Consider the following 25,127-nt stretch of genomic DNA (forward strand, 5'->3'; position numbering starts at 1 on the left):
GTTCCCATATGACAATCAATTCAGATGAAGGTCTAAACGTTAGAAACGTTAATTTGCGGATTGCCAATAAATCTGTTATACATTTATGCAGATCTGAGTGCCAAGTTTATTACTACTATTGGATTATGAGTTGGAAATCTACTTGGGCAACAGAGCCGCTCACCAGGAGGGCCGTATATCTGTTTTCTACATATAGGGAGTGACATAGTCCACAGGTGCTGAAGAGATCCACTTGATGCAACACACAGAAATATATGTAAAGACAGAGCTCTTCTAGGATATTGAAAAATACAAAAAATACCTTTATTGTTTCATTCATCGAAATTCCAGTAGAAACATTTCGACTTGTCCGGTCTTTTGTCAAGCACAAATAATGCTATTGAAGCACTGAACTTACTTTTCGCGGCTACAAAGATCAAAATTTCTTGCTGAGTAAAGTTGCCCTCATCGTTAACTGGGATTTTATTAATTGTAGCAGGGATTTATTGTTTGCTGAAGAAAGTAGCTGGTCCTGTACTAAAACTCCATAAAAAGTCACTACTACAGCTTTTTTTTATACTTCGGTATCACTATTATCTGTTCTCAACCCCTAGTAATATACTTGCCAGTGGCCGTCTTCTGCTTTTCCAGGTACCGCTTCGGTCCCATTCCACCATTTTGTCAGCTACTGACTCACCAGAAGTCAGAGCTGAAAATCACTTTTCCTCATTCTCTCTCTCATAGACTTATGCTGAGAAGTGACTTCTGGTCTACCAGCAGACACCGGAGAGATCTGGCAGGTCACAACCAGCAGAAGACGACCAGTGCGGTGCCAAGAACAGATGAAGATAATTCATATTTAATCCATATAAATAGAATAAATTCCAATCGATTAAAAACTGGACATTCTGAAAATGGAAATGCCTATGTGTTTTGAACCGATATATCGTGAACGGTTCCTACTCATGGCAAGAGCTACTTACTTCAATTAACATAGTGCTTATCCCACTCAAACCAAGGACTTTTTGGTGAAATCTAAGACTCACCTCATTATAGTCAGTGGAAGGAGCCATTTATGTTTTATTAAAAGATAAATTCAACGCTGCCATCACTTTTATTGTTCTGCTCCTATTAAGGAGCAGGAAAACGAAAATTTTGAGTTTTGATGTGACTATTCAATCACATGCTATAGCAAATCTATAATGGACCTCTCTAGGCGACGCATGTGCCATTTTCATATATATGTATATTGTCTGATACAATATGAAGAACAGACAAATATTGTCAAAAACACAGATCCATTGTATAACTGATACAAACAGAAGACAGGGAACCCCACTTCTTATTATGGGCTCTTGTTTTGGTTTAGTTATTTGTTCATTTTTTAGAGCAGAAGAAAACGTTCTGCATGCTGCACTTTTTCATCCATTCTAAAAAATCACACATAACTAAACCAAAACAAGAGCCCATAATAATAAGAACTCAGACGGACGCCATAATAATTGAGTCTCTCTACTTCCATTTGCATCAGTTAAGCAGAAGATCTGTTGAAATGATTCTAATTCTCTGTACCTCCAAACAGAACAGACAAATGGCAAGTCTTTATGGACGTGTGAATGTAGCCTTAGTAAGGCTGGTGACTGACATGCGAGATAAAACCTATACATTTCTGCTGGAGCATAATCCAAAAACATCATCAGGGTAGAGTACCCTGCTAGTCTATTTCCCTAGTGCTACTTTGCATCTGGAAATCCAATTTAGGAAAGTCATCAAGGTCCCAGAAGCTAAAATAGAACCTGTCAGCACATTATTGTAATGTAAAGAAAAAACATGGCTGCAATGGCGCTATAATACTGTGAGAAACAGAATCTAATAGCAAAAACCAGAAAATCAAATTGTATGATTTTTAAATAATGAAATTGCATTTTATCTCATGAAATAAGTATTTGATCACCTACCAACCAGCAAGAATTCTGGTTCTCACAGACCTGTTAGTTTTTCTTTAAGAATCCCTACTATTCTGCACTTATTACCTGTATTAATTGCACCTGTTTGAACTTGTTACTTGTATAAAATACACCTGCTCACACAATCAATCACATGTCAACCTCTCCACCATGGCCAAGACCAAAGAGCTATCTAAGGACACCAGGGACAAAATTGTAGACCTGGACAAGGCTGGGATAGGCTACAGAACAATAGGCAAGCAGCTTGGTGAAAGGCAACAACTGTTGGTGCAATTTATTTTGAAAATGGAAGAACTACAAGATGACTGTCAATCTTCTTCGGTCTGGGGCTCCATGCAAGATCTCGCCTTGTGGAGTAAGGATGATTCAGAGAAGTCAGGAATCAGCCTATAACTTCATGGGAGGACTTTGTCAATGACCTGAAGAGACCAGAGTCTCAAATATTACCGATAGTAACACACTATGCCATCGTAGATTAAAACCTTGCAGGGCACGCAAGGTCCCCCTGCTCATGCCAGCACATGACTAGACCATCTGGATGATCCAGAGGAAGTATGGGAGAAGGACATATGGTCAGATGAGACAAAAATAGAACGTTTTGGTATCAACTCCATTCGCCGTGTTTGGAAAAAGAAGGATGAGTACAACCTCAAGAACACCATCCCAACTGTGAATCATGGTGGGGAAAATATCATACTTTGGGGATGCTTTTCTGTAAAAATGACTGTACCGTATTGCCAGATTTTGGTCAACATCCTCCTTCCCTCAGTAAAAGCATTGAAGATGGGTCGTAGCTGGTTATTCCAGCATGACAGTGACCTGAAACACACAGCCAGAGCAACTAAGGAGTGGCTCCAGAAGAAGCATGTCAAGGTCTTGGAGTGGCCTAGTCGGTCTCCAGACCTGAACCTAGTAGAAAATCTTTGGAGGTAGCTGAATCTCAATGTTGCTCAGCGTCAGCTCCAAAACCTGAAAGATCTGGAGAAAATCTGTATGGAGGAGTGGGCCAAAATCCATGCTGCAGTGTGTGCAAACTACAGAAATTTAATTATGTAAAAATCATACAAAGGAATTTTCTGGATTTTTTTTATTGTGTCTCTCCCAACTGAAGAGTACCTGCGATAAAAATGACAGACCTATCCATTCTTTGCAGATGGGAAAATGTGCAAAATCGGCAGTGTATCAAATACTTATTTCCCCCACTATACAGCATCATTACAGCCATGTCTTTACTTTACATTAAAAATTGTGCTGATGGGTTCTCTTTCAGATGGTATGGTATACAAGATTCTGCAAAAATGACCAGTATATTGCCTCTGCTCATATCACATCTACCAAACTAAAGACCTAGAATTGCCTGATTGAGAAGCAATGTGTGAATGTATGACAATATGTTTTTTTTCTGAAACTCTAAATGTTATTTTACCTTCCTTTGTCATGGCTGGAATAAGATGAAAATTGGAAAATCAAAATTCTGCTCAAGAACAAGCCTTTGGTACATTAGTAGAAAATGAATTAATCATGATTAATGTTATTACAATGAACACCAAATGAATCGGTAATGACTGGGCACCTGTTTTAAAATGTGTTCATTTTTCTAAGTCTTTCAAGTTGCTAATGACATTTATGTCTTGATTCCAAATGGAATAGACACACACCGAAGACGCCCACAATCCAAAGTCAATAAGAAACTGTATGTAAGCAAATACCAAGATCAGAACTAGCGTACTGTACCATGAAACCTATAGGGTCATGTTCGGAAAACACAAAGGAACGTTTGTGAAATAATCTTATTTATCAAAATACCACAATAATGAAGCAACTATGGTATACAAATTAGCTGATATATTTATCCATGACGTACAGATGAAGCAGCCGCCATCTAAGGAGGTACCATGGTGGACAATTTGTGTAGCAGTCTACTCATTCAATAGAATGGAAACATCTGTGCTCTTGATGTATTACGGCAGCCATCATGTTTGAGGCTTCTGCATCTACATTACCGAATGTTGATGATATAATAATAATTAGTAAATAAAATTGGACCTTGGCTAAATAATCACCATATTGTCACCACGGATGAGCATAGATGAGCAAAGTTTATGTCTAATTAGACTGGAAAATATATGAATTTTGGAAGGGCGTTACTAAGTGCCTCCCAAAGACTGACCTCAGATGCATGACAACTGATGGTGCTGTGATCCGAGAAGTGCCCAGTGAGGTGTGACCAGGTGCTACACCAGGACTGACTTCGGTCACGTGGCAGCTGAGACCTCAATGAGATATAAAGGTGCTAGCAGACAGGACTGCTATACAGGCAGGCATAGGACCCAGCTCATACATGACAGACAGGAATGGCTTCAGGAAGAACTGGGTCTCTGGCAAGGGGGTATTGGACCGCAGATGCGGACAGACAAGGAACCGCATATGCAGACAGACAGGGAGCCACATATGCAGACAGACAGGGAGCCGCAGATGCAGATAGACAGTGAACCGCCGATGTGGACAGACAGGGAAACTCAGATGCGGACAGGGAACCTCAGATGCAGACAGGGAACCTCAGATGCAGACAGGGAACCTCAGATGCAGACAGGGAACCTCAGATGCAGACAGGGAATCTCAGATGCAGATAGGGAATCTCAGATGCAGACAGACAGGGAACCTCAGATGCAGACAGGGAACCTCAGATGCAGACAGGGAACCTCAGATGCAGACAGGGAATCTCAGATGCAGACAGGGAACCTCAGATGCAGACAGGGAACCTCAGATGCAGACAGGGAATCTCAGATGCAGTCAGACAGGGAACCTCAGGTGCAGACAGGGAACCTCAGATGCAGACAGGGAACCTCAGATGCAGACAGACAGGGAACCTCAGATGCAGACAGACAGGGAACCTCAGATGCAGACAGACAGGGAACCTCAGATGCAGACAGACAGGGAACCTCAGATACAGACAGACAAGGAACCTCAGATTTGGACAAACAGGGAACCGCTGATGCGGACAGACAGCGAACCTCAGATGAGGACAGACAGGGATACTCAGATGAGGACAGACAGGGAACCGCAGACGCGGACAGCCGAAACAGGACTCTGTTCACAAAGAATAGCCAGGGTCAGGTTCACACAGGATGCATACAAGAATAGGTATGGACAAGACAGAATGGAACGAGTTCACACAGAGTACTTACAATGAAGTAGCAAGTGTACACACTAAACACTAATGTTTCACAGCAACAACAGATTAGAGATAGGCACTCTTTAAGACACTACATATTTCAGAGATGGGAACAGGTTCAGATACTGCAGGTTTTAAGGATAGGAACAGGTTTAGATACTGCAGGTATTAGGGATAGATACAGGTTCACACACTGCAGGTTTTAGGGACAGGTGCAGGTTCATACATTGCATGTTTTAGGGATAGGTAGTGGTATAGACACAGCAGGTTTTAGGGATAGGTACTGGTTCAGACAGTAGGTTTTGGGAAAGATCCATACTTGGATAGAAACAGGTTCAGGGATTGGTCCTAATTCAGAAAAGGACAGACACAGGTACAGGTTCAGGCCTGGGTATTCAGCCCCCAGGGTGGAAGAAACAGGAAAGATCAGATACAGGTACAAGTTCCGGATTCAGGCCTGGGTATTTAGCCCCCAGGATTTCAGTAACAGGAAAGTACCTGGCAACTCAGCAGCTGCACACACGCATACTGAAAGAGAATGTTGCTCAGGTACCTTCCAACAGGAGGAGGTACCTTAAGTACAAAGTGCCTCACAGCAATAGGCTGGGGACACATTAGGAGTGCGCGCGCTGTCTTTTTAAGAATCAGGAAGTGCAGGAGTTTCTGCCCTTAGCATGCATCCAGGAAGTATGCACACAGCAAGCAAAGGGCAGGACTCACTGCACTGCCTGGAGTGGTGAGTAAGTCGGTGTACCTGCATCGTGGGGGATGGGAAGCCATGGAGGGATGCCGGCAGTGATGTTACAGCTCATATTGTATATTTAGAATCTTTCACAGACACTAAACACAAAAACGTTACCTGAAAAAATTATCTGCACATATGTTATCACAAAAAAGCCGGATTACTTACCGGTAATGCTCTTTTAATGAGTCCACGACAGCACCCACTGGAGGTATCGGATCCGCCCATTTGGAACAGGAAACCCTACAGGAAAGATAAAAGGGGCGGTCCGCCTTTCCTCCTCAGTTTTACGTTTCAGAGTACCAGAAGGACCGCCAAGGATTAGGCAATGTTCTCTTATTTTAACATCTTTCTTATCCATTATTTGGTTAATATACTTTAACTATTGATATCCTTAGGGGGGGAAGTGAGCGGGTGCTGTCGTGGACTCATTAAAAGAGCATTACCGGTAAGTAATCCGGCTTTTTACTCTTCGCCACGACAGCACCCACTGGAGAGATTCCAGAGACCATCACCTGGGTGGGACCACCGTGCCAAGGATAGTCCTGCCAAAGCTTAAGTCAGAGGTTGATGAAAGATCAAGTCTGTAGTGGTTATAGAAGGTAGAAGGGGATGACCAAACTGCCGCCTTACATATAGTTTCAATCGGAACATCTCCCTTTTCCGCCCAAGAGGTTGCCATTGCCCTGGTGGAATGCGCCCTGATGTTCCCTGGAGGATCTTCGTTTTTTGCGGAGTAGGCTAAATGAATGGCCTCTCTGATCCACCGGGAAATGGTGCTCTTCGTGACTCCATACCCCTTCTTACAGCCCTGAAATGAAACAAATAGGGCCCTACTCTGCCTCCAACTGTTGGACCTCTCAATACATTTTAGGACAGTTCTTTTGACGTCCAGAGTATGGAACTTCTGCTCTTCCGGAGTAGAGGGATTTTTATAGAAGGTTGGGAGGAGTATCTCCTGAGATCTATGGTATTTTGTTGCCACTTTTGGCAGGTAGGCAGGGTCTGGTTTTAATACTAATCTGTCTTGGTATTCTTGGAAAAAAGGTGGATCTATTGACAAGGCTTGGATATCACCCACTCTTCTAGCTGAGGTTAGTGATACTAAGAGGGCCATTTTAAGTGCTAAGTATTTGAAGGGTATTGTGTCGATCGGCTCAAAGGGGTCTACCGTTAGGGCGTCTAAGACCAGATTTAGATCCCATGTAGGGACGGAGGGTATGTGGATTGGAGCTATTCGTTCACATGCTGTAATAAAACGAGTTATCCACTTGTTGCCTGCTATATTATGGCCATATAGTGCTCCTAATGCCGATATTTGTACTCTCAGTGTATTTACTGCTAAGCCTAAGTCTTTCCCCTTCTGCAGAAATTCCAAGATTGGGATTATCGGAACTTCTGCTGTATGAGGTACTGTATGGAATTGAAGAAATTTTTTCCATATTCTAGTGTAAATTTGGGTTGTGGACTGTTTTCTACTTTGTAGTAGTGTAGTAATTAAGGACTCCGAGAATCCTCTTGTCCTCAATAACTGCCTCTCAAATTCCACGCCGTCAAGTGCAAGCTGAGCACTTGAGGGTGGAAAAAGGGGCCTTGGGAGAGTAGATTGGCAGTCGGAAGGATCCAAGGATCTGTTATTGACATAATCTGCAGCCACGAAAACCACGGTCTTTTTGGCCAGAACGGTGCTATTAAGATTATTCTTGCTTTGTCGTCTCTGATCTTCCGAATTACTTGAGGTAGGAGGATCAATGGAGGGAACGCATACGCCAGGTTGAAATTCCATGGAACTAGAAAGGCGTCCAGTATGTCTGGGTGATCTGACGGAGATAGGGAGGCAAATGTTTTTATCTGCCTGTTCTCCCTTGTGGCGAAAAGATCCACCTCGGGTTGTCCCCATGCGGCTACTATGTCCCTGAAGACCTTCCGATTGAGGCACCACTCTCCTTGTCGTAGAGTGTGACGGCTTAGGAAGTCTGCCTTTTGATTGCTCTCGCCTCTGATATGAAGTGCCGAGAGGGACAAAAAATAGTTTTCTGCTAAGTTTAAAATTCTTGCCGCTGAAGACATCAGAGTCTCTGATCGAGTTCCTCCTTGTCTGTTTATATATGCCACTGTGGTGGTATTGTCCGACAGGATCCTTACATGCTTCTGTTGGAGCTGCGGAAGGAAGTTGTATAGAGCATAGAACACTGCAGTCAGTTCTTTTAAATTAGATGAGTAATCACATTCCTCTTTACTCCACCTTCCCTGATAAAACCCATTCTCCATGTGGGCTCCCCAGCCCTGGGGACTGGCATCGGTGGTTACGATACAGGATGGAACTATAACCCATGGAACTCCTGAACATAAATGGTCATCGTCTAACCACCACTCTAGGGAAGTCAAGACTTCTTGTGACAGGGTTATTTTGCTCTGTAAATGACCACTATGTCGCTTATCCTCCTGGAGGATCTGGTGTTGTAGCGTACGGACATGGTACTGGGCCCACCGGACTGCCGGGGTGCAAGAATTTAGTGATCCTAATAGTGACATTGCTCCTCTTAAGGATACACGTGGTTTATCTATAGCTGCTTGTATTTTTTGTTTTGTGAGGATGATTTTTACCTGGGGTAGTAGACATCTCTGGGTCAAGGAATCTAGTTGAAATCCTAGAAATGTCTGGAGAGATTGCGGATCGAGTCTGGACTTTTGGATATTGATGATCCAGCCAAGGCTCTGAAAAGAGGAGATTGCGTCAGTCACGCGTTCAGTACATTGTTTGACTGAATTCCCAATTACTAGGAAGTCGTCTAGATATGGCACAATTAGTGTGTCCTTTTGGCGAAGGTAGGCCATCACTTCTGCCATCACCTTGGTAAATATTCTTGGTGCCGTGGAAAGCCCGAAGGGCATTGCCGCGTATTGGAAATGATGAATCTTTCCCTCGACTTCCACTGCGACTCTTAGGTATTTCTGGAATCTGTTGTGTATAGGGAGATGATAATAAGCATCTTTTAAATCAATCCCTGCCATTGCGCAATTTGGGAAAAGAAGCTTTATAGTGGATCTAATTGATTCCATTTTGAACTTATAATTTTTTATAAATGAATTTAGCTTCTTTAAATTAATAATGGTTCTAAATGTACCGTTTGGTTTAGACACCAAAAACAGGGGAGAGTAAAAGCCTCTACCCTGTTGTTCCTCAGGGACGTCAACTAAAACTTTTTTAGCTAGCAGGACTCGAATCTCGTCTTCGAGAGCCTTTTGCTGAAGTGAGGAATTAAGGCGAGTTATAACAAAGAACTCATAGGGGATCCGAAGGAATTCAATCTTTATTCCTTCCTTGATTATGTTCAAAATCCATGGGTTTAACGTAATTTGTTCCCACTTGGTAAAAAAAATTTTTAATCTACCCCCAACTGGTGGGTCTAAACTTTTAATTTTTATCTCTCCTATATGTTGGCCCTCTGAAGATGGTACCCTTCTGCTTTTCGTCTTTCGTGGCCCATCTATTCGTTCTGTCCGATTGTCTTCTTCTCCCGAATGGCCGTCTCTTAAAGGTTTTCCTATAAAACGGAATGGGAGAATCACTGAAGGCCTTTTTCCTTTCTTTTGCCTTGGCGAGAATTTCGTCTAAGGCTTTTCCGAAGAGGAACTCACCCTCGCATGGGGTTGCACTAATTTTGGATTTTGACTGTGCATCCCCTTTCCAGCTCTTTATCCACAGCGCGCGTCTGGCATTATTCACCAGGGCTGCCGACCTTGCTGCCAGTCTTAGGGTGTCCGCTGAAGCGTCTGCCATAAAGGCAGCTGCCCCTCTTATCAACGGGATGGCTGCACGCAGTTTCTCCCTTGACACTCTTTGCTCAATCTGCTGGTCTAATTGATCTAGCCATACCAGCATTGACCTAGCAGTACATGTGCTGGCTATTGCGGGTTTGAATACCCCGGTGGTGGATTCCCAGGACCTTTTGAGCGAAGATTCAGCCTTTCGGTCCAATGGGTCTGCTAACAATCCTGCGTCCTCGACCGGGATCGAGGTTTGTTTGGAAGTGGAGGATATGACAGCGTCCACCTTTGGTATTTTAGTCCATTTTAATAGATCTTCATCAGTGAACGGGTACTTCCGTTTTGAAGCGGATGGGAGAAAACCCCTCTGGTCGTGTTTTTCCCACTCCCTTTTGATGAGATCTTTAATTGCCGGTATCACTGGAAATGATCTCCTCTTTTTCTCTGCCAATCCCGCAAACATAATGTCCTGCGCGGTCTGGGCTCCCCTTTCCTCTTCACACCCCATAGTATTTCTAACCGCTTTTACCAGGTTATCTACGCTGTCCAGTGGAAAACATGCGCGTCCTTCCACCTCCGAGGATGATGATGAGGACGTGGATGCGGAGCCTGAGTTTAACTCCTGTTCTTCCTCTGATTCTGAACTAACAATGACCTGTTTTCTATGACTGGACTCTGCGGGAGTGCTGGCGCGGTTGATGGCTTGTATTTCCTCCCTAATTATGGCTCGGATATCCTTAGAAGATATCGTCGACCCCTGCCTGGTCTCTTTAATGCATTGTTTGCAGAGTTTTTTGGGGTAGGAGTCAGGGAGAGGCTCTGAACATAATGCGCATTCTTTATGTTTTGTTTTTCCTTTTTTCTTTGACTGAAGTGGGAGGTCAAAGGTAAAGAGAGGGGGGAGGGGGGGGAGGAGAGGAGGTTAGCTTAATAGGTAGAGCATATACTTTGCACACTCACCCAGTGAAGCTTAATACCGGTTCGGATGGCTGAGACGGTTTGGATCGGGTTTCTGCTGCCTCGCTCCTGCGGGCAGTCTCTGTCCTGGCGCTGCGGTCCCTGGTGGAGTTGCCCCCAGCTGAATCCCCTGCTGGGGTCTGCGACTCTGCGGGGGACGACATGGTTCCAACGTTGCAGCGCTGCAGCGCTGTTTTATCTATACACTTATCGTACCCCCGGAAGTCGCCCTGTCACAGGGCGCATGCGCCGCGTCATCGCCATCTTACCCCGGAAGTTCAACCATTACTTCCGGGGTATAGGAGCGTCGGGCGCCGGCCCGCTCCCGTGCCACCGCTACTCACACGCGCGGCTCGCGCGCTCATGGCCTCACCATCCACGCTATACCCCCACCGATGGGGGGGGATCCCCCGGATGCCCAACCGGCCCGCTCCCTGGTAAGACCGGGCGGCCCTCCCCGGACCCGGCCATTACCACTATGCCACCAGACGAGGGGGGAGCCTTCAAACGGAGTCTCCCCCGACGCTGCTTCCGGACCGCAGCCCCTGCCGTTCCCGAAGAGACCGCACAGGCGGATGCATGGCCCAGGTAAGATCCTGCAGGATCCTGCTCCATTTGGAACAGGAAACCAAAACTGAGGAGGAAAGGCGGACCGCCCCTTTTATCTTTCCTGTAGGGTTTCCTGTTCCAAATGGGCGGATCCGATACCTCCAGTGGGTGCTGTCGTGGCGAAGAGTAAAAATATTGTTTTACCTGTTGCCATTCAATAATTAGTCAATAAAGCACTAAAAATAACATCAGTTTATCTATCTTAAATTTATTTTATTTTTTACGTCCATAATTGATATGAGAATTTGTTCTGAATATTAAGACTCTGATTTTCCTTGCAGACAGCAATAAAATGGCAAAAATATTGTTGAAGAAATGTGGAGCAAAGGGAGGAATGGGGCACGATCAATTACTCAATCATAAAGAATGAACAATCCCCAAATGAAATGTTAGGCAGCACATGCAAAATAAGAAAAGCTTACCCTTCTGCGTACAACTTCCATTTTCATTTCTGTATCCTGTAACAAAATAGAATATATAAGAAATCACATTAATATGATGGATCTTAATCAAGAGATAAAAAGCATGCAGGAGATTACTTTATCAGTAAATACCTACTTGTAACAAATGGCTACCTATTCCCCAATTCCCTGGCTTGTTCTTACCACTATTTATGTAGTAGAAAGGAGTTGAAAAGGCAAAAGGTATTGAGAGAGTTTAATCAGGTTCAGGAACCATTTCATTCTTTAAACGTTAAAAGCTTTTTTTCCTTGGGCCTTTTTTATGCTAATTTTTATGGTTTTACCAAGGGGGTGTTTTTCACAGGGCAAGAATGCAGAGTAGCCTTATATGCCCCCCAAAAATCTGTGAGCAATAAACCCTTGGTAAAGACCATAAAATAAATATTCCTATGTACAGTATCTTAAACCGCATGTCAGATTTAAAAAAATAAAAAAAGAACAAAAAAAAAACAAAGCAAAAACACAAAGCATCTTCAAGGAAACAGTGCAAATAACATGAAAGCAAAAATACTCATTTTTTGACCTGGTGATATGTCTTTTTAAGGATGCAGTCAGTTGGCCGTGTATAAATTGGACCAAGATCGGAAAGCAGTGCTGGCCGGCGACTCTCCAAATCCAAGCGTGACTACTGCATTGAAATACATGAAGTGGTCACGCTCAGGTAGGTAGAGTCACGGTCCAGTATATGCACTATGTTCCGATTTATATGGCCGTCTGATTATGCCCTTAAATAAAATCTGTCACTCTAATTATCCTGCTCCATTTGAGAGCAGCAGGATATAGGGGCAGAGATCTTGATTCCAGTGTTGTGTTACTTACTGGGCTGCTTGCTGAAGTTTTGATACAACATTCATATCTGCTGCAGCTCTGCTAGTTCTCTCAATTACTATCTCCTGCTATGTAGTCTTTGACATTCAGGAGCTTTCACTATGGGTACCCTCAATTGTTGTGAGTTCATTTTCCCCTTCACCATTGAGGTCTTATGAACTCCCTCTTCTGGTGAAGGAAGGTAGTGAGGCTGATTACAAAGCACCTGAGCAGAATGATGATGTCTGGGTGACTGGGATTGCTGACTGGATATAAGGCAGCCGACGCCCTTCTGCCTTGCAGGTGATTACTCTGAGGGATTCTTGGAGACCAGTCTGATTCCTGCTCCTCAAAAGTTAAGTTTTCTGCTCTACTTTTTGCATTTGTGTTTTGGTTTTGTTTTGCCTTGTTTTTCTGGATTTCTGCCTTTCCCTGCTGGGTGAGCTGATTTCCTTTTTGCTCTGTCTTCAGATAATACCTGAGTACTGATATAGTCTTTTTGAAGCCTAGCGTCTTCAGGGCCTTTTTCCCTATCAGTCTGTTGGCTCTTGTTTTTGAGAGGGTTTTTGGCGGATTGCAGACAGCAGCTTTTCTATTCTGTCATATTTAGTTAGCTTGGGCCCCATCATTTGCTCAGCCTATCTTTCTATCTGTGTGAGTGTTTTTTCATCTTGCTTCACCGTCATTATATGTTGGGGGCTGCCTATTGCTTTGGGGTCTGCTCTGGGGCAGTTCAGATTTCCCTTTCTGTCTTTAGGCTATGTACTTCTCTGGCTGTGATCGAGGGGTCTAGGGCACCGTAGGAACCCCCCACAGCTACTGCTAGTTGTTGTTGTTAGGTTCAGGGGTCTGCAATCCGATAGCTGCCAACTTCTCTGGTTTTCTGGACTTAGCTAGTATTTGTTTTTGCCTCCTACGGTGACTCATTCATAACAGAATCACCCGCCATACCGCAGATCCTAGGGTACTCAATAGCAGGAAAGAATTATAAAAAAAAATAAAAAAAAAGTGTGTATATTTTCTCCTCTATATCTCTGAGGCCGTAGGGAGAATTTTTTTTTCTCTCAATGGAGATAAAGCAATTGTCGGATCGTGTGGAGCAGCTCGCTGCGGAAGTGCGGGGAATTTCCGCCTACCTTGCTCATTCACATGCTGCTGAACCAAAGATCCCTACTCCTGATGTGTTTTTTGGGGATCGGTCTAAATTTTTGAATTTCAAAAATAATTGCAAATTATTTTTTTCCTTGAAGCCTAACTCATCAGGGAGCTACGCACAGCAGGTTAAAATTGTCATCTCTTTGCTGCGTGGCGATCCCCAGGATTGGGCGTTTTCTTTGAAACCAAATGATCCTATTCTGACTAATGTGAACGCATTTTTTCAAGCCTTGGGGTTGTTGTATGATGAACCTAATGCTATTGATCAGGCTGAAAAGACCCTGTTGGCATTGAGCCAGGGTCGAGATTCTGCAGAATTGTACTGTCAAAAATTCCGAAAGTGGGCGGTCCTTACTACCTGGAATGATAATGCCTTGGCAGCTCTCTTTCAGAAGGGTTTGTCAGAAGCCGTAAAAGATACTATGGTGGGATTTCCTGTTCCCTCTGGTCTTGACGATTCTATGTCATTAGCCATTCAGGTTGATCGGCGTTTACGTGAACGCAGGACTGCACGAGAGGTGTTGCCACCTGTTGAACAAATGTCTGAACCTATGCAATGTGATAGAGTTTTGTCCAGGGAGCAACGTCAGGAGTTCAGAAGGCGTAATAAGCTGTGTTTTTTTGTGGAGATGCCTCGCATATTATTTCTGTCTGTCCTAAACGAGAGAAACGTTTTGCACACACATTTTCTGTGGGTGGTGTTCAACCTAAGTTTCTTCTGGCAATTACTCTGATCTGCTCCCTGTCCACATTTTCCGCCAAGGCTTTTGTGGATTCGGGAGCAGCCCTGAATCTAATGGACTTGGATTTTGCTAAACGTTGTGGATTTCCGATGACACCTCTGTGGACACCTATCCCTTTGAGGGGGATTGATGCGACTCCTTTGGCAAAAAATAAACCTCAGTTTTGGACCCAGGTGGTAATGCGGGTTGCCCCAGACCATCAAGAAAATTGCAGATTTTTGGTGTAGCATAATTTGCATGATACCATTGTTTTGGGGTTTCCCTGGTTGCAAATTCATAATCCAGTTTTGGATTGGAAATCTGTGTCTGTGGTGAGTTGGGGTTGTCGGTGTGCCCTTAGTGAGGCTCCGTTTTTTTCCACCTCTCCTCAGTCGCATGATGTTCCTGACTATTTGGCGGACTTTTATGATGTATTTAGCGAGAATGAGTCTGCGTCTTTGCCTCCTCATAGGAGTTATGACTGTGCAATTGAACTGAGTCCGGGGTGTAAATTTCCCAAGGGTCGGCTCTTCAATTTATCTGTACCCGAGCACGAGGCTATGCGATCCTATATTAAGGAGGCGTTGGAGAAGGGTCATATTAGACCATCCTCTTCACCCTTAGGTGCCGTTTTTTTTTTCGTGGCCAAAAAGGATGGTTCATTAAGACCTTGTATTGATTATCGTGCCCTCAACAAAATTACTATTAAATATAAGTATCCGTTACCCCTGATTTCGGATCTATTCTCCAGAGTTAAAGGTGCTTGCTGGTTTACCAAGCTTGACCTCAGGGGGGCGTATAATCTTATCCGCATAAAGCATGGGGATGAATGGAAGACGGCGTTTAATACTCCGGAGGGACACTTTGAGTACCTGGTGATGCCTTTTGGGCTCACTAATACCCCTTCTGTCTTCCAGTGCTCCATGAACGACATTTTCTGCGACTTTGTGGATAAATTTTTGATTATCTATCTGGATGATATTTGGATCTTCTCCAAGGATTGGGATTCTCATGTGGAACATGTTCGGACTGTGTTCCGGATCTTGAGGGAGAATTCCCTGTATGTCAAAGGATTGAAATGCCTTTTTGGGGTACAGAGGATTTCATTTTTGGGATTTATTTTGTCTCCGTCAACTATTGAAATGGACCCGGCCAAGGTACAGGCCATTTATGATTGGGTTCAGCCCACTTCTTTGAAGGCCCTCCAGAAGTTTTTGGGTTTTGCTAATTTTTATCGGAAATTTATAGCAAAATTTTCTAGTATTGCCAAGCCATTGACTGATCTGACTAAAAAGGGTGCTGATGTGTTGAATTGGTCTCCGGAGGCTGTTTCTTCCTTTCACGAGCTGAAGCGAAGATTTACTTCTGCCCCTGTTTTGCGGCAACCTGATGTCTCACTTCCGTTCCAGGTAGAGGTGGACGCTTCTGAGATTGGTGCAGGAGCTGTTTTGTCCCAAAAGGATCCTGTAACATCTAAAATGAATCCCTGTGTTTTCTTTTCCCGAAAGTTCTCTCCATCTGAACGTAACTGTGATGTGGGGAAACGGGAACTGTTAGACATGAAATGGGCATTTGAGGAGTGGAGACATTGGATGGAGGGAACTAAACACCAAGTCGTGGTCCTCACTGACCACAAGAATTTGATTTACCTGGAGTCGGCCAAACGCTTGAACCCTAGACAGGCTAGGTGGGCCTTGTTTTTTACACGTTTTGATTTTGTGGTCTCTTTTCTTCCTGGAACTAAGAATGTCAAGGCAGATGCCCTCTCTAGGAGCTTCTTTGCTGATTCTCCTGTGGTGACGAAGCCTGCTACCATCTTAGGCGAAGGGGTAGTTCTTTCCGCCATCTCGCCCGATTTGAGACGTGCTCTGGAAGAGTTCCAGGAGGACAAACCTGAGCGTTGTCCCAGTGGAAAGTTGTATGTTCCTGACCAGTGGAAGAAGAAAGTGATGTCTGAAGTTCATTGCTCTGCATTGGCTGGTCATCCAGGTATTTTTGGTACTAGAGATCTGGTGAGTCGGTCTTTTTGGTGGCCTGCCTTGTCTCGTGATGTCAGGAATTTTGTGCAGTCCTGTGGGACTTGCTCCCGGTCTAAACCTTGTTCTCGCTCTAGTGGGTTGTTGATGCCTTTGCCGGTCCCCAGGAGGCCATGGACCCATATTTCAATAGATTTCATCTCTGATATGCCTGTCTCTCAGAGAATGACTGTTATTTGGGTGATTTGTGATAGGTTCTCTAAGATGGTTCATCTTGTACCACTCCCTAAGTTGCCATCTTCCTCTGAGTTGGTGCCCCTGTTTTTGCAACAGGTGGTTCACTTGCACAGGATTCCTGAGAACATTGTATCTGATAGAGGAGTTCAATTTGTGTCTAGATTTTGGAGGACTTTCTGTTCCAAGCTGGGAATTCAGTTGCCCTTCTCCTCTGCTTTTCACCCTCAGACCAATGGGCAGACGGAAAAAACAAACCAGACCTTGGAGTCGTATTTGAGATGTTTTATTTCCGCTGATCAGGATGATTGGGTTTCATTTTTGCCCTTGGCCGAATTTGCTTTAAATAATAGAGCTAGTTCTGCCACTTTGATGTCACCTTTTTTTTGTAACTTTGGGTTTCATCCTCGATTTTCTTCAGGGCAGGTGGAGCCTTCTGCCTGCCCAGGTGTTGACACTGTGGTGGAGAGAATGCACCAGATCTGGGACCAAGTGGTGGATAAGTTATCTCTCTCCCAGGAAAAGGCCCAGCGGTTTTCCAACCGGCATAGGACCATTGTCCCCAGTTTAAGGTTGGTGATATGGTTTGGTTATCATCAAAAAATATCGCTATGAAGGTGGCTTCTCCTAAGTTTAAGCCTAGATTTATTGGACCTTACAAGATTTTGGAGATTATTAATCTGGTCTCTTTTCGTTTGACTCTTCCTGTCACATTTAAAATTCATAATGTTTTTCATAAGTCCTTGTTGAAGAGGTTTGTTGAACCAGTTGTTCCTGGGGTGGCACCTCCGGACCCTGTATTAGTTGAAGGTAACATGGAATATGAGGTAGAGAAGATACTGGATTCCCGTCTGGCTAGACGGAGACTCCAGTATTTGGTTAAGTGGAAGGGTTATGGTCAGGAGGATAATTCCTGGGTCTCTGCCTCTGATATTCATGCCAAAAGATTGGTGCGTGCCTTTCATCGGGCTCACCCTGATCGCCCTGGTGGCGTGGATGAGGGTTCGGTGACCCCTCCTCAAGGGGGAGGTACTGTTGTGAGTTCATTTTCCCCTTCACCATTGAGGTCTGATGAACTCCCTCTTCTGGTGAAGGAAGGTAGTGAGGCTGATTGCAAAGCACCTGAGCAGAATGATGATGACTGGGTGACTGGGATTGCTGACTGAATATAAGGCAGCCGACACCCTTCTGCCTTGCGGGTGATTACTCTGAGGGATTCTTGGAGACCAGTCTGATTCCTGCTACTCAAAAGCTAAGTTTTCTGCTCTACTTTTTGAATTCGGCTCTGTTCAATCTCCCACCTAAATAACTCACCGCTTCCACTCTCTGACCACAACATTCTCTCCTTCACGCTCACAAATCCTCGCCCACCCCAGCTCATTCCTACCTACCACACAGTCAGAAATCTACAAGCTATTAACCCTCAGACACTTTCAGATTCCCTACACTCATCTCTGTCCCCAATCTCCTCTCTTTCCTGTCCTAATCTGGCTGTTCATCACTACAATGACACTCTTAGAAGCACCCTTGACCAAGTAGCTCCCCTCACCCTCAGAACCTCCAAACACAGAATAAAACAGCCCTGGCTCACATCGCAAACTCAACTTCTCCAGCGATGCTCCAGGAGTGCTGAACGCTTATGGAGAAAAACCCGCACACCAGAAGACTTCATCCACTTCAAATTTATGTTAAGAACCTATAACGCTGCCCTTCACCTTGCCAAACAGACTTACTTCACCACCCTGATCTCCTCACTAGCCAACAACCCCAAGAAACTTTTTGACACTTTTCACTCCCTCCTCAGGCCAAAAGCACAAGCCCCTATCACAGACATTTGTGCTGATGACCTGGCCTCCCACTTTACAGAAAAAATAGATAATATCCGTCAAGAAATCTGCTCCCTACCACCAAGTGCTGTGACTCCCATCCCTTCCTGCATCTCCCCTGGCTCACTCTCCACATTTGATCCCATCACAGAAGAAGAAGTCTCCAGACTCCTCTCTTCTTCTCGTCCGACTACATGCACTACCGACCCCATTCCCTCACATCTCCTCCAGTCTCTCTCTCCAGTCGTCACAACCCACCTAACTACAATCTTTAATCTCTCCCTCTCCTCGGGCATTTTCCCATCCTCCTTCAAACACACCATCGTTACTCCATTACTAAAGAAACCTGCTCTCGACCCATCCTGCACAAACAACTACAGACCAGTCTCCAATCTCCCCTTCATCTCTAAACTTTTGGAACGCCTAGTTTACTCCCGCCTTACCCGTTACCTCTCCATTCACTCCCTTCTAGACCCTTCACAGTCCGGCTTCCGCCCCCTACATTCGACTGAAACTGCACTCATCAAAGTGACCAATGACCTTCTGACAGCAAAACGTAACGGTGACCACTCTCTGCTCATTCTTCTTGACCTATCTGCAGCTTTCGATACTGTTGACCATCATCTCCTACTCTCTAGGCTCCAGTCACTAGCCATTAAGGACACTGCACTCTCCTGGTTCTCTTCCTATCTCTCTGACCGCTCCTTCAGTGTTTTGTTCTCTGGCTCCACGTCATCTCCTCTTCCTCTTGCTGTCGGGGTACCTCAGGGCTCAGTCCTTGGCCCCCTTTTCTCTCTCTACACGGCCCCAATTGGACAGGCCATCAGCAGATTTGGCTTTCAGTACCATCTTTATGCTGATGACACACAACTATACACGTCTTCCCCCGACCTTACCCCCGCTGTACTACAGAACGCCAGTGACTGTCTGTCCGCAGTCTCCAATATCATGTCCGCTCTCTATCTGAAACTCAACCTCTCCAAAACTGAACTTCTTCTGCTCCCGCCGTCTACTAACCTCCCTAAATCTGACATTTCCCTCTCCGTGGGTGGTACCACAATAACACCCCGGCAGCAGGCGCGCTGTCTGGGTGTTATGTTTGACACCAATCTCTCCTTCACATCCCATATACAATCCCTTGCCCGCTCTTGCCGCTTACACCTAAAGAACATCTCTAGAATCCGCCCTTTTCTCACTATGGAAACAACAAAAACCCTCACTGTTGCATTGATCCACTCTCGCCTGGATTTCTGCAATGCTCTATTAATTGGCCTCCCCGTCACTCGACTATCCCCTCTCCAGTCCATACTTAATGCAGCGGCCAGGATCGTCCATCTGGCTAATCGGTACTCGGACGCGTCCGCTCTTCGCCAGTCCTTACATTGGCTGCCCATTCATTATAGGATCCAATTCAAAGTACTTGTTCTCACCCACAAAGCTCTCCACAGTGCGGCACCCCCTTACATCTCTTCTCTCATATCTGTCTATCGGCCTAGCCGATCGCTGCGCTCTGCAAACGACTTTCGACTAACCTCGGCACTAATCCGTACCTCCCACTCCCGACTCCAAGACTTCTCCCGTGCTGCTCCTATCCTCTGGAATGCTCTACCCCAAGACATCAGGACTATCCACAATTTGCAGAGTTTTAGGCGCTCCCTCAAAACACACCTGTTCAGAGCGGCCTATCACATTCACTAATCAAAGTCATTCTCTGTGTAAGTGTGCGTGTGTAGCCCATTCACTATCTCCATCCATCCTTCACTCCCGCAAGATGGCTGGACCTTCATTGTAAATACACCATTGTAAATACACACCTGTACTTTGTATCTCCCTCACCTCATTGTAGATTGTAAGCTCTCACGAGCAGGGTCGTCTTATTTCATCTTATTTTGCTTTAATTATTGTATTGTTAACGTTGTTACTTATGACTTGTGTTTTGAAACTGTTAAACTGTAAAGCGCTGCGGAATATGTTGGCGCTATATAAATAAAGATTATTATTATTATTATTATTTGTGTTTTGGTTTTGTTTTGCCTTGTTTTTCTGGATTTCTGCCTTTCCCTGCTGGGTGAGCTGAATTCCTTTTTGCTCTGTCTTCAGATAATACCTAGGGCACCGTAGGAACCCCCCACGGCTACTGCTAGTTGTTGTTGTTAGGTTCAGGGGTCTGCAATCCGATAACTGCCAACTTCTCTGGTTTTCTGGACTTAGCTAGTATTTCTGTTTTTGCCTCGTACGGTGACTCATTCATAACACTCAATACTGATTGGCAGCTTTCTGCCTAGGTGCAGTTTAGGCAGAAGGTGATAAATCAATGTTGAGGGAGGGGTTATAAAGAGATCATTATTGAGAAGACTAGAAGAGATGCAGTAAATAAAACACTGATTTTAGCAAAACTACAGCAGGGAACCCAGTAAGTAAGACACTGGAGCAATCAAGGCTTCTGTCTCTACTGTTCTCATATTGGGAAGAAAAAAACCTGGTGACAGATTCTTTTTAAATTGTGCAGGGAGATCTTTTTGGGACACAGAAAAAGATGAATACCAAGCTTATGTTTTTTTTCTCAGCCTAGCTACTTTGAAACTATGCTTAAAGGGAATTGTTCTGCAGGATCAACCATCATGTTAAGAAAAAATGTTAAGAAACTATATGTGCATGCAGGTCATAGAAAGTTGAATAAAATCATGCTTTGATATCTGCAATCCAATGTTTTACTCCACAGCATTTTGCTTAACATATAAGTAAAATGTTAAGATCTTTGGGCCGGACATAGATTTCCCTGAGAATCTACCTCGAGAGCTTGTGTTATATGGAAAGGGGGTGTTACCAGTGTGAGACATGTATTTTTTTCATATTTTTTTTAAGCATTTTTTTTAAATTTTGGCATGCTTCAGTAGCCTCCATGGGAGGCTAGAAGCATCCAATACTTGATTGGCTCTGCTACATATAGACGAAGAATAGATCGCCTATATGTAACAGAAATACAGCATTGCTATGAGCGCCGACCACCGGGTGGCACTCATAGCAATGCGGCATCAACAACCAAAGAGGTCTCCAGGAGACTTCTGGTTGTTATGCCAACGCATCACTGACCCCCGATCACGTGATTGGGGTCAGCGATGTGCGCATTTCCGGCCCGACGGCTGGAAGCGCCAGTTAAATGCCGCTGTCAGCGTTTGACAGTGGAGTTTAACTAGTTAATAGGTGCAGGTGGAATCGTGGGCACATTTCAGTTGTTCAAAACAGCTGACATGTCTCAGCTTTGATACGGGCTCACCGCCGGAGCCCTCATCAAAGCGGGGGGAGAATCCCAATGACGGGCTATGCCCATCATTGGACGTTAAGGGGTGGACGAAAAAAGTAATTGGCATGAAATAAAGAGAATACTATATGGATTTTGTTTGGTGTGTTAATTGAAAATTAAGATAATCTTTTGGCAAAACTCAATATATATTAATTCTACATAATGAGAATTTATGAAAATGTCACTATTATTACAATATAATATATCATTCATTTAGTTTAGTGTTATCACAGGAGAAATAGACAGAAGCATAGAGATGATTACGTTTGCAGACTTACGGAGTCTTGTACTGTTTGCTTTGAAGGAGATAATTTCCTTTAATATAAGAATGATCTTGTCACTTTAACATTGCTCTTTGTAAAGTTAATGGAAGAAGCTGAGTGAAAATGATGTTTTGTCCAGTCCACGACAGACACTTTTTGGAATAAAATTCTTCACTAGACAGATTGAGGTTGGGTGTGAAAAGGGGTGACATTCACAGCGCTCTGCAGAGTTTATGAAGGGCAAACGCCATCACTCTCCTGGATGGCAGCTTTACAATAGCCTCTGAGCCATGCAGCATCCCTGAGGATAATCTTGGCCCTCCTGTTACAAAGAAGCTTTGTAGAAATGCAGCGCAGCTGCTAATGTTCGCATAGACTCATTATAATATAGATTATCTGCTAATAAATGGGAAAACTGCAGTTGTGCAAAAATATGCAAAATGGATCATTTGTCCACAAGCAAAATCGGGAAGAAATTCTGCATTATGATTTTTCAGTCAATACCATTCAATATCAAAAAGCAAATAGTCCTTTCCAGATCTTGCAGAGATTCAATCCTGGTTTTAATGATCTCTATGAACTTATCATGTATTTAGTATCTTGTGTGACCCTGACTGTGTATCCGAGTCCTAGTATCAGTGACAGATGTCCTTGTGGCTTCCCTAGGGAGTACTTGCCAAAAATGCCATTGAGAGATGAACTGATTCTAGGCACCTGTCAAGCTACTGAGTGGTGAATTATGGAATGTGCAATTAAATAAGAGCTTCTTGTTTACACCCATAGCCCAGAAGATGAAAAGGAGCGGATTCAATTAGGAACACGTTTGTCACAACTCGCCTTATAAAGCTGTGATACTTACGAAGAGTTATGGCCAACGGCCCCCTGAATCCTCAATCCCAGCTCACTACATATGAGCAAATACTGATAAAAGTTTTAGAGTATTCTCGGGTGTTATTCGAGTTTCTGGGCGTGCTCATATATTATGTTCGAGTCCCTGCAGTTGCATGATTTGTGACATTTTATTGCAAAGTAGCAGCAACCAAAAAAACTTAATTCTGGTGTTTTGAACTTTTTTGTCATCGTTACGCCATTTAGCAATCAGGTTATTTCTTTTTTTTATATTGATGGATCAGGCAATTCTGAACGCGGCGATACCAAATATGTGTATATTTGATTTTTTATTGTTTTATTTGAAAGGGGCGCAAGGGGGGTGATTCAAACTTTTAAATTTTTAAAATTTTTTAAAACTTTTTTTACTTGTTTGCATACTTCAATACTCTCCATTGGAGGCTAGAAGTTGCAGTACTTTGATCGCCTCTGCTACACACAGGCAATGATCAGATCGCCTGTATGTAGCAGAATTGCTCATTTGCTATTACAACCATAGAGGTCTGCTGGAGATCTCTGGTTGTCTTGCTGATCCATCGGTGACCCACGATTATGTGACATGGTCACTGATGGGCGGGATAAAGGGCATGCTCCCCAGTAAGCGCGAGTTAAATGCTGCTGTCAGATTGACAGCGGCATTTAACTAGTTAACAGCCACAGGTGGGTCACAATTCCACCTGCAGCTGTTGCGGACCCATGTCAGCAGTATAGATCAGCTGACATGTGCTCGGAAAGGTGCAGGCTCAGCGCCAGAGCCCGCACAAAACAGGAGGAGTCTGACGTGGGAGTGCTATTAAGCCCAATGTCGGGAAGGGGTTAAAAACTCACCAAATACTCTTTGTGGGAATATTGACTGACTGTCATTACCTGCTTCATAAGTACAAAAAATAAAAAACTATTACCTGTGTATCGGAATCTATTTTTTTTAAGAAGCCATCCAAGTTTTTAATGTTACAAGCACTATTTATTTCAGGGCATTGGTTAAATGCTTTCTTTATAAGCTGTGTATACTTACAAATCTTTTTAATGTTCATTTGCTTTTTAAATGCAAAATTAAGCAACTTTCTCGTCTTCATTAAAAATGTCCACTATTCTGCTTATGCAGACTATGTGTAAGGCATTATTCACACTCAGTATTTTTGATCATCATTTGTATACCAAAACTAGGAGCGTCTCCAAAACACAGAACAGGGGTCAATCTTTCAATTATAGTTTTTCTCTGTAAGTTTCACTCATGGTTTTGGCAAACAAACATTGATGCAAAAAGACTGACGTGTGAATGAAGCCTTAGGCCTCAATCATACGTCCAATATTCCCATACGAGTGCTACCTGTGGTAGTCTGTGGAGCCATTCACATGTTTTTTATGCAAAATCGCAATCGCAGAAACTGGTCCCAGTGTTCGGTCAAAATTGTCAATGCCAGTCAATAGGTGAGTGAAAAAATCCAACAGCACTCAGATGACATCCAAGAGTACTCTGATTTTCAACGACTTTAAGAATGGAGAAACTTTTTTTTTATTTCTCCACATATTAGCGAAATGGACATTCAGACCACACTCTAAACAAACTCTGTTCAAAATAGCCGATCTGTTTTTTCTGTACGTGGAAAAATGGGATGTGTGATTGAGCCCTTAGGTTCCTTTCACGCATCAGATTTTCTCGTATGTTTTCCGTCTTTGATTTTCATGGATAAAACATACACTGATAATAGTCTATGGTGCCACTTACATTTCATGCATTACTTCAGGCACTGAAGAACACAGACAGAGGAGGGTCCCTGCGCAAGAACAATAATGGGACCTTTGCAGCCAAATAGCCCATCATAATGCACAATTCCACCGGCTATGAAGGTGTAAGTGTCCCTTTTATGTCTCGGGCCCCCTGTGGTTGCACCAATGATTTGTCCACCCCAGATTTCAGTCTCCCCATTGACCTCCATGCTGGAGAAGAATAAAAAGGAATAATGAGCATGTGAAGCTAGTCACTACTCATGAACAGACCTTGAGGCAGAAGCGTCAGACGTTCCAGGGTAAATACCATGAGAGAATGTAGATATCCAAGGGAAAAGACAAAGGCATAAGTAAGGTCACAGTCCAGGGTCAATAAAAAGAGATAGTGGATCAAACGCCAAAGGACAAGACAAAGGGGATAGTCAGAACATGGCCCAAAGGGTCAGGCAGCAGAAAATAAGGACTCAGAGCAACAGAATCAGGCTAACACTCCCCAAGAAGCACAAACTACGTCTGGCAGGGATCAGGGGCAGACAGTTCTGTTAAGTAGCTGGGCAATC

The 25,127-nt window shown here is 43.9% G+C and overlaps 1 protein-coding gene across 1 annotated transcript in view; it reads right to left on the reverse strand.

Moving 5' to 3' along the window:
* ADARB2 (adenosine deaminase RNA specific B2 (inactive)) overlaps window positions 1–25,127 on the reverse strand; it is a 945,686-nt gene that overhangs the window by 564,354 nt on the left and 356,205 nt on the right. The window contains exon 3 of the mRNA XM_073581643.1: window positions 11,623–11,658. Coding sequence (XP_073437744.1) covers window positions 11,623–11,658 — 36 coding nt within the window. The remainder of the gene's footprint in view (window positions 1–11,622; window positions 11,659–25,127) is intronic.

This window comes from Dendrobates tinctorius, unplaced genomic scaffold (genome assembly GCF_039654945.1).
Source record: "Dendrobates tinctorius isolate UK_male_01 unplaced genomic scaffold, ASM3965494v1 ptg000070l, whole genome shotgun sequence".
NCBI classification, from domain to species: Eukaryota; Metazoa; Chordata; class Amphibia; order Anura; family Dendrobatidae; genus Dendrobates; species Dendrobates tinctorius.